Source organism: Danio rerio, chromosome 1 (assembly GCF_052040795.2).
Source record: "Danio rerio strain M-AB ecotype USA chromosome 1, GRCz13ab, whole genome shotgun sequence".
Taxonomy (NCBI): domain Eukaryota; kingdom Metazoa; phylum Chordata; class Actinopteri; order Cypriniformes; family Danionidae; genus Danio; species Danio rerio.
This window is the reverse complement of record NC_141021.1, coordinates 28,096,412-28,107,064: the sequence shown is the minus strand read 5'-3', so window position 1 is coordinate 28,107,064 and position 10,653 is coordinate 28,096,412. Positions and strand designations below refer to the sequence as shown.

Sequence of the window (10,653 nt, the reverse complement as noted above, 5' to 3'; positions counted from 1 at the left end):
ACTAAAGGTTAGCATTGGGTCAAAATAATCAAGATTCTAATATTGAAATATTATAACAAATCATAAAGGTCTGTGTGTGACTGTGATAAAAAGTCATTTATATATCACAGGAGTTCAGTAGGGTTTTCCTGATTAGGTTTTTTAAAAGTGGACAGTTACTGTTGACCCTAAAATCAAAAGTCCAGAGTAAACAACAAGCGAGCCAAATGCCAATTCACAGGTTTTGATTTTACCATGGTCATAGATTTATTTATTTATATACTTTGTTCTTTGACAGTTCTGTGTGTAGACCCCCATATGTAAGTTGTCCACCATATTGGAACCAACCTGTGACCACTCAAAATACAAATTGATACTGTGTATCTGTAATAGACTTGAGCAGAGGATTTTGCTGAATTAAAACAAAACATGGTGGTAACTTACAACAAAAGTATATATATAAAAAAATTTTTTTTTGTTTGTTTTTTCATACAAATAGATGCTGTGCAATGTTGAGACGTCTTAGAAAATATAACTCAATGTAGAAATCAAACTTTCAATCACATAATGTTTGAGTAAGAGCTATAATTGAATTTGACCTTTTTGCAATAGTATTTTTCTGAGTAGTAAAAAATAGTTTTGGAAGCAATGTTATTGCCATCTGTTATAAATAAAATTTGTTGCATACAGAAATACTGTCCCACAACATAATGGAATAGTAACATCTCCATGCACACTCCAGCATAATGAAACAGTCGGTCATCGAAGTACTCTTACTGTTTTTACAATATCGAAGAATTGACAATTAATATAAACTGTATTTCACTTTAGTGCAATAAGAAAGTACTGATTTCAGAAATAGCTGCTGGTTTTGGCTGTAAGTGAGAACACTTGATGTCTGGACACATCAAGAGCTCTAGAGTAGCTGAGTGTGCCATATATGTAAGCATATCTATGGCCAGAATATTTCAGGTAAAATTGATTAACATTAAAGTTTTCTATAGAATAATCATTTCAGGGAATGTTCTCTGAATGAACATTCTTCTAACATTGTCCTGTACACATCAATATTTATTTGTTGACAATTAAAAAATTCAACAACAATAAATCTGTTTTAAAAGCGAATTTCAAAAGGCTAACATTAAAGTTGTGTCTGCATTCTGAATTTCCATGTTATTTGAATACTCAAAAGTGTAGTAAAAGTCCTGCTCTTGCCATAACTATGTTATCGCAGTCGCTCACATTCTGGGCGTGTTCACAATCATGTCAAAACACATTGAGATCGGGACTGCTCTCCCGCCATGTAGATAGACAGTGCTACACTTAATGAAAGAAATATTCATCATTATTTGTAAATTAAATTGTTTATTTTATTCTAAATAACTCCATTACTTTCTATTGAATTTTATAAAAGTTATATGCTAGCTCTTATCTTCCAGTGCTGTAATGTGGTTATCTCATCATCCAAAATAACACTAACACCGAACAGCATTTTAATAGCAAGGCGCCTGCAGAACAGTTGAAACCTCTGTGTGGGATATCGCATTATTCTTTGAGAAGAAAAAGCCTCCAGTTCTTTGTAGGATGAAGTAAATGTTCAAAGATTGCTGTAGTCAGAAAAGTCATGGAAGGGGTTTGATTTTTGAAACTGGTTCTGTTTTGCTGTTTATTTTGAGTTTTTTTTTTTTTTTTCCTAGAGCACTGGAGTAAAGAACAATGTTTGGAAACTGTACAAAACAGGCTCATTCTTTGGCCATTTTACAACTGTGTAGATCATTGGACTTAATAATAAAACAGTTGACACTACAATTACAAATCTCTTATCATGTTGCCATACAAGGCATGCTAAAACTGGGTTAGGGGTTCTCATAATTCTGTACATTTGTGGTATTTATACTTTCAAATTTCTAAATGTCTCATTTCTGGATGTGATTTTATCAGTTTTTGTACAGTTTTTTTGTTTTTTTTGTACAGCTTGCTCATATGTTTCCCCTAAATATTACATAAATGTTCAGTTTTTAACAATGGAGTTGCAGTTGATTTTTTTAAGCCATATTTTGCTTATGCTTGAAGTTGGTCCATAATCTTGTTATATTTTTTTTTTCACCATACTGAAGAATATGAAAGACCTGAATTATGAGACAATGTAGAGGCAAAAAAACAAGATGATGCCCTCTCCTGGCAACTTGTTGAAGATTACAAGTTTCTTTGGAACAATAAAATCATGATATTCAGTTTGACTCAGTATATAACAGTAAATAAAGTACATAATTATATTTAAAAAATAAAATCATAAAACACAAAGATTACTTTAGAAGACTTTAAACTCTTTAAAAAACTAAGAGTTATACTTAGTGATATACCTTTGATTTCCAGAACACGATTTATTGTTAATGTGTGATTAAAGATTCTGAATTAAGTATTAAAATATGTATTTAAATGTGTATATGGCTGATGGAGGGAGAGTCTTCTTTTTAACAATAATTATTTCTTTAGTAAAACTTAACATTAATATTAAAATAAATTATTGGCTGACTGAAATTTAATGACAGTGTCACATTATAACGCATGATTTATTTTAATGATTGATTTATTTTAATGTGCACACTTTAACCACACAAAGAAGTTATTTCAACCCTCAGTCTTTCAAAAAAGTCAGAGTTCAGTGTATGACTTATTCAAGGTTTCTAAAAAAGGTAAAATGTACAGCACAACTTTTTTTTATTCTTAATGCAATAAATGACATCAAATAAAACTGTAAGTAATCTTTACAACCAATAACAGTATGAAGTAATAATAGTGCAAAGAATCAAATTGAGACAATCTTTTCATGTCACACTGTAATGCAGCAGTGTTTGATCTTATACTCGACTGCAGTGGGGGCGCTTGGCCAGAGATGGCGCTATTGAGTATATATTAGTTTCAGCGCCGTTTCCCTCCATGGTTTCTGCTCTCCCAGAGTAACTTGGCGCTGGGCTCAGATCATTATACAGTCCCATATTCTCCCTCCATTAGGCATCTTTCTACCTTTTGGGCTGAACAGAAATTCCTCCAGAACCCAAGAGGGAAGAGTCCAACTTTTAAGGGGCGAAATGGACATGAAAAAGAGGATTCATTTGGAGCTGAGGAACAGGACACCATCTGATGTGAGTAATTTTGAGGCAAACCTTTAGTTTTGTGCTCAGCCATGCTAGCCTTGCTACTTTCTACTTCCACGGATTTGTGTGTAGTTTAATGGTAAGCACATGGGTGTAATGCCCCTGGTACAGAGTTAAATTGAGAAAGTGCTGCGCGTACATCTACTGCATTAATGTTTATTCGTATCATTTTGTTATGAAAGGAACCAGGCTGAGTAAGCTACACTCAGCAACGTTACTTAGTTTGGAAAGCTGAATGAAGGCATTATTGCAGTATTCTAAGCCCCACACGCTGGATACGTTACGTGTATTCTTTTTAAGCTTCATATCTGCTTATTTTAACCTCGGCGTGGTAGGATGTGGATGGGATGGTTTATTTCGCCGCGGTGGCCATGTTTGTTGCTAACATGAGGCGCCCTTTATTACAGGCACTTAAAAGCTAAAGCAATAAATCAGATATTCTGTGAAGATAACCATACGCTAACACATTTTCGTAAATACGGTAACATTTCGGTCTTAATCGCTCTACGGCGTATGTATTCTTTCAACTAAAAATAAAAATATCAGGAAAGGCAATTTAAAAATAAAGTTAAATGTGTAGTCTGACTAACATGCAGTCGCGATATGAATTGTATTCTAAAGGGTAACATGGTTGTCGATTATATGAATTAACAATTTTTTTTTGAAAAGTTTAGTTTTTCTGACTGACTAGAGATGCTCTAAAGTAACCTTAAAACGTGCAACATGAACGCATGTATTACTCATTAAAAAGCTCGTGTTGGGTTTTATTCGTTAAATTGTTACTCGCTGTTGCGAGACGCCGATTCCCGCCATTACTTCCCACGCGCCACTACCGATCACGCTAACCATTATACTAGATAAATGATCGCTTTGATTGTTTTTAAACGTCTAAATGATCTACAGTATAAAATAACACTTGTAGAGACCAAAACAGCGACTGAGGAAAAGGAGGCTAACGTTACGTTACATGTGCTAACTTGATATGACAAACCGGTGCAAATGTTTGGTCAGTTCTAAAATCCACCAAACATCGCGTAAAATATTGTCCTGATAGCCGGAAGCTTATAGTACGTTTTTCGAACGCAGCGTTTGATTTTTGTTTAATGTGTTGTTTTTTCAGCAACACAAGCTATCCAAGGAGGCGCCATGTTGTCATGAGAGAAAGAAACTCTCCATTTTTGTCTCACTAATTTCCGCTCTGTCTTCGCCTTTCGCTGTAGGAATACGCCATCGACATATCGCTTCCATCTTACACGAGCTCCTAAATGCCCTCCATTTGTTGTTTGTCAAACGAAATTAAACAAAACACGGCGGTGTCTTTCGGATATATGTCCATGTTGTCTGGCTGTCGGCGTGTAATCTGCTGTTTTCTCATTGGCGACTCGCTGCGACAGTCTGAGCCATAGGGCCATACAACAGCAGCAGCAGCAGCAACCGCTTAACAAACAGCCTTCAGTGGTTTTCATTTTAGTTTCTTGACTACAATTTCATCGAACTAGCTTACGACCACTCACAGTGTCAAAATCCCCAACACACTTTAAGACTGTGTTTACAAAGACTGTTCTTTGTTTTGTCTGGTTAAGAAACTATCAGAAAAAAAACTGCATAGTTTGTCGCCTTTTTATGGCATGCTTATGGCCAACGTGTCCAACACCCCTTTTGCAAAAGTCACATTAAATTTTTTTTTATTTGAATCATGATTGTTATGGTTATTACAGGTGAAACCTGTTAATATTGCAAACAGTATTTTATTATTATTTGTATTTCTTACCTTTTGTTTAATCTAGGTACGAGAACTTGTCCTCGACAACTGCAGATCAAATGAAGGGAAAATTGAAGGCCTCACAGCAGAATTTGTTAATCTTGAATTTCTAAGTTTGATAAATGTTGGTCTGCTCTCAGTATCCAACCTTCCTAAACTCGGAAAACTAAAAAAGGTAACTTAAAGTTTTCTTATTGTTTACCATCTTTCAAACATGTGCACAATGTTATATGTTTTGATATGGATGTATTGTTATTTTCAGTTGGAACTCAGCGACAACAGAATCTCTGGTGGCCTTGACGTTTTAGCTGAAAAACTCCCCAATCTCACACATCTAAACCTAAGCGGCAACAAACTGAAAGACATCAGCACATTGGAACCATTGGTTTGTAAACACTTCCTTTTCAAACTAGATTATGGTTTTACACGTTGAAATTTGGAGCTTAACTTGCATCACAGCTTATAAATTTTAGTTATTTATTATTATATAAATTATTTAGTTATATAGTTAGGTTAGTTAAGTTATGTACAATTTAATATAAAATGTGATATGCACAATGTTCAGCATCCCTTTCATTTGATTGTTTATCAAGGGTCTACAAGTGTCTTTTTGCTACATTATTTTAAAGACTTTTTTATTGATAAATATTAAAATTAATTTTTTAAAAGTTTGAAATATTTCAAGAAACACTTAATAGATTGAAACAACTTGTGGTTTACTTCATTGTCTATGTACCAATTGAACCATTCTAAAAATGTCTATACACAGAGCTTTGATCTTTAAAAAAAAAAATTAAGTCTTACAAAGACTATTTACTTTTATATATTTTCGTTGCTAATTTGATCTTTCTTTTTACTTGTGTAATTCTATATGAATGTTTCTTTAAAAATTTTACTAAATGTTGATTTTTTTTTATTTTTATACTGTTAATTCGTGTCAGGTTTTACAGGGTTAAAATCATTTCACCTAAATTGGAAAATGCCCCTCATGTTCCAAACTGGCTGACTTTTTTTTGTTTAAATATACATTTGTTTAAAAAAAATAATTGGTAATTTTCACTTATTTTGTGTACAATTAGTTACACAGACAAAACTGACATTTCCTAAAATATCTTTTAAAAAATAAAGTAAATGTTGTAACTTTAATGTTTGCATGACTTTAATTTGTGCATGAACTTTGTACAAAACATGAGCTTCCCCCAACAAGAATTGATTAATCAACACAAAGTGGAGGTTGTACAGTTCTGTGATGAATCCTTTGTCTTTGGCAGAAAAAACTCGACCATCTGAAGAGTCTTGACCTTTTCAATTGTGAAGTCACAAACCTGAACGACTACCGGGAAAGCGTCTTCAAGCTCCTTCCACAGCTCACGTATCTGGACGGCTACGATCTGGATGACCGAGAGGCGTCAGACTCTGATGGAGAGGTCGATGGAGTGGACGACGATGATGACGAGGGTCAGTGTGAGGGATAGGTTCAGTTTACCAACAGTTTTTTAGGTTGCAGATGTTCATTAATATCACTTTAAACACAGAAGGAGAAGATGAGGACGAGGAGGAGGATTTTGATGAAGAGGAAGATGAGGATGATGATGAAGATGAGGTTGAAGGAGAGGAGGATGACGAGGACGGCAGTGGAGAGGATGAGGTACAAGTTCAATTTTGTGTTTTGTGTATTTGAAGGGTTAAAGTCGGATTTAATTCCAACGCCTTGTTGATGACAGGAGGAAGACTTCGGTCAGGATGGAGAAGTAGAAGATGACGAAGAGGACGATGACGACGACGATGATGAAGGTGAGTTATGTTTTTGATTTAATGACTTGAATTTGGTCCTTTTGGTTTGCTGGTAAGTAATATTTTGCTTTGCTCAGAAGAAGAGCAAGGAGCAAAGGGTGAGAAGAGAAAACGAGAAGCAGATGATGAAGATGACGAGGATGATGAGGAGGATGATTAAGAGCCAATGAACAACTCTGTTACCAACCCTTCCCTGTCCTTCTTTTCCCTCACCAACTCTGCTGTCCCATCAACTTTCCTGCCCTTCCACGACTCCCCCATTACCCAAGCAAAAGCTAAGCTCCCTGTGGGGGCAAGACTGTACCGGACGGGTGGAGCTGTTCATATGGAGCCTACGAGCTGAATGAAAGCCTTCTGGATCTCTGGCTCACTCAGCATTCCACAAGTCCACTGTCAATCCCCTGCCCGTTTGTGTTTCCAAACCTCTGGGGACTTTGGGGACTGCTATTTAGTTTTGGGTCTGTGCTTTTAATATTTTGTTGAAAGTGTTTTTTTTTTTTTTTTCCTCTTCTTTTTTCTTTTGTTGACTTTTTTTCCTACCCACTTAGTTTTTGTTCCAAATTTCCCAGATTGCTATAGCAACTGTGTGACAAGCGAGCCATCATTTTAGTGTGGCAGCCTGTGGCACAAATCAAGGTTGTAGCTACATTTTTACTTTCTGTAAGACAAAAACTTTGTAAATAAAATAACATTTTGTGCTTTGCTCGCTCTCCTATTTCTCTGTCATTTTTCTTAGTGTGTTTAAAGGCTGACAACGAGAGGTTCAGGACAATAATTTGCATACTTTAAAGTTGCAGGACAGTAGGAAAGTAGTCAGTATTCATCAGATGCACATTCAAGCTGATTATGTTCATGCTGCTTTTTTTCTCAATTTAATTTCTGTACCAATCAAATACACCCTGGATTGTTGCTGCTGTTTAGAAATTTTCCAAACTTATGCAAATTTAGTTCTTTTTAAGTCTGTTACAGATGTCTCCAGGGCTAAGGCAACATAACATTCATATTTCCACCATGAGTTTAAATATTCAGTGTGTTAACTTGCCTCGAAGATTTTGAGAAGAGCACACCCATTGTGACAACTAGTAATGTTTTAAGAATGAGGAAAGAACAAAAAAGTGTGAATGCCTGTACATGTTTTTTTTTTTTCTGATTTTATAAATATATGAAACGTGCATTGTAGCTTCAGGGCAAGATTATTTGTGAGTTTGGTCATTCATTTTCATATCCAAAAGCTAATGAAAAATGTAAACGTAATTTGAAATTTACTAATAATTATTTTATTTTATGATTTTAGACTTTTGGTCATAAGAAAAATGCAAGGTGCAGTACAAATTGTGACTACACTAGTGATTGGAAGCAGTTATTTAACATTTTAATCATTATATTGATGCATCATAAGTAATTGTAGAGCTTTTTATACCACGTTAATACATGGATTAATGAACTTTTATTATTAAGCTTCATGCCTGGTATTATAACCATGGGACAGTCCATATCCTACAAATCCATAAAAAAATTCCTGAAATGAATTTTCTAGATAGAATGCTGAAGTTAATAATGGGAAATTCCTAATTTATTAATTCTTATTTAAGGACTGTACAGTACAAAGTAGACTGAGGAGATTCTCAGAATAAAAAAAATATATATATAGAAATATAAGAATTAGGACTAAAGTTCTGTTGAGGTGAGACCAAGTTTGCATGTGAATCTTTCTGGCAGCTGTTTTATAGTATTAAAATTTGAAATGTATATATAATATATATATATATATATATATATATATATATATATATATATATTTTATAGCATCCCTGCAGAAAAAAAAACATTCGACAGATCAGAATACAGTCCTGCTGCTGTTCTGGACGTTTTCCACATTCTTGTCCCATGTCCTGTTGGTTTTCCTGATAACACTGGTATTTGCAATGGCCTATTCCATTTGAAATAATGTACACAGTGTTTGGTTTTTGTAGGATTTTTCTAATGACAATAACATCACAATTTATTATTAATCAGTTATGGAACTACTGCAAGAATCTTAACACAAAGCTACACTATAGTCTTGTAAACTGGAAGAACTATAATTGTGTAGAATTATGTCGAAATACATCTAAACTAATCTTTGAAAAAGATTTTAAAATGGAAGTTTTATTTTGAATTAAATGGAAGTGCAATGAATTACATTTAATTTAATGCAGTCCTGTTCTAAATGACTTGATGTACATTTGGTCAACAAATTAACAATTAAATAAATATTTTTACACAAACTATCATATATTTATAAATGCAAACTCAATTATAAATAATGAACTAATTTTGTTCATAGCTATGCAGTATATTTTTTATAAATGAGCACGAAAGCTTACATTATTTATTAATAAATATTGTTTATTACTTATTGTTTCAGAATTTTTATTGTAACAATTTGTTACGAAGAAAGAAATAAAAAATGGGGACGTAATGTGGCTGCAAATAACAAAAAATAAATAATAATGACATATCTTTTGTTATACCCTAAACTGTTAACGTATCCTGCGAGATACAACGCATGAAATCCTTAAATCCTAAATCACATGTTTAAATATATATTTTGATATGTTTTACATCGGTCCAGATAACATCTAAAATGTAAATAATATATAAATGTATATAATATGTTTATTTTTTAGTAAGCGTTAAGAATTTGATGCAAGGATTAAGCATCATTTAAAGAATACTGGTAATCTGATATTGTTGCCAATAAATAAATGTTTTTTTTCTGGGTTTTTGTTTTTTCAGGTAGCTAAATGGTCTTTAAAATACTAGAAAGAAATGGATTGTTTGGTCTACTGGTTCTGCAGTTGTCCTGTTATCAGCATTGCTTTATCACACAGCATTTTGGGGGGGAGGGGGGGGTTAAGTAAATTTTTTTTTCAAAATGCAACTTCATATATAAAGAATACAACAAAATGCATCTCTATATGAAAACATATAACTAGGCTACAATTAGTCATTGCACTATACAACTATGTGTGTTTTAAAATTTTCTAATTAAATGAATCTAAAGTAGTTTGCAATAGGGCTTTTGAATTTCCAAAATCGTAGGCTAAGTTGAGTGTATCGTGTGTATATCTAAACTCACTTTCTAATACATTACCTTAGCTGTTATATTTAGCTAAAAAAAAAAAAATTAAAGTATAACAATAAATAGGACATTTAATAATGTGAAAGCGTTGACTTCAAATGTATTCTTTGGCCATATATCTTTCATCCCAACTAACGGACGCTTCAGAAACAGGTGCGTAAAACTGGCTTGGCAGACTGCATAAAGTCTGAAGACGCCCCATATAGGAGCAAAGAGTTTTTATGGAAATAGAAGAAACCGCACGAATACAGCATGATTTCCTGGTTTATATTATTTTGACCAAAAGAAGGCGCTGTTTCCAAATTAATGATTTAGTTGTCAAATGCCAAAGCTTTGCAAAAATTCAGCCTCAGGCCTTCATCATGTCGTCAAGAGTCATTAAAACAAAAAACAACCTACTGGCACGAAATCCAAGAAGTGTTGCTGGCATGTTGTGAAGAGTCAAACTTAGTGATAAAAAGGATGAGATGGTTAATTAGGAAGAAAATCATGTTTTCTAAATTTGACCAGTAGCCTAATACTTGGCACGATAAAAGAAAACTGTGAAAACCATATCACAAAACTTATCAAAATCTTATTAAAAGTTTTAAAAAGTGAATATGATAAAATGTTTTGAGCCCCAGGACGTAGCACTTAAAGCATAATTAATCTCAAAAAAATTTTTACTCTTCTTTTTCTTGTTTCAAACCTGTACGGGTCTCTTTTTTCTAATAAACACTAAAACAATATTTAAATATTAAAGAAAGCTGAAAACTGGTAACCATTAACATAGGAAAAACAAGCTATCCAGTGGCTACAGAGTCAGCTTTGGATTCTGAACCAGTTGAGGGTGAGTA

At 33.6% G+C, this 10,653-nt stretch overlaps 1 protein-coding gene across 2 annotated transcripts; it reads left to right on the top strand.

Annotated features, from left to right (window-relative positions):
* The first annotated feature begins 2,904 nt into the window (after positions 1-2,904).
* Positions 2,905-7,408, top strand: anp32b (acidic nuclear phosphoprotein 32 family member B). Of its 2 annotated transcripts, none has more exon segments than NM_212603.2 (7): positions 2,905-3,125; positions 4,925-5,074; positions 5,162-5,284; positions 6,171-6,357; positions 6,435-6,547; positions 6,624-6,693; positions 6,771-7,408. In NM_212603.2, coding segments are annotated over 7 exon segments (780 nt in total). In that variant the 5' UTR covers positions 2,905-3,071; the 3' UTR covers positions 6,854-7,408.
* Positions 7,409-10,653: the final 3,245 nt, after the last annotated feature.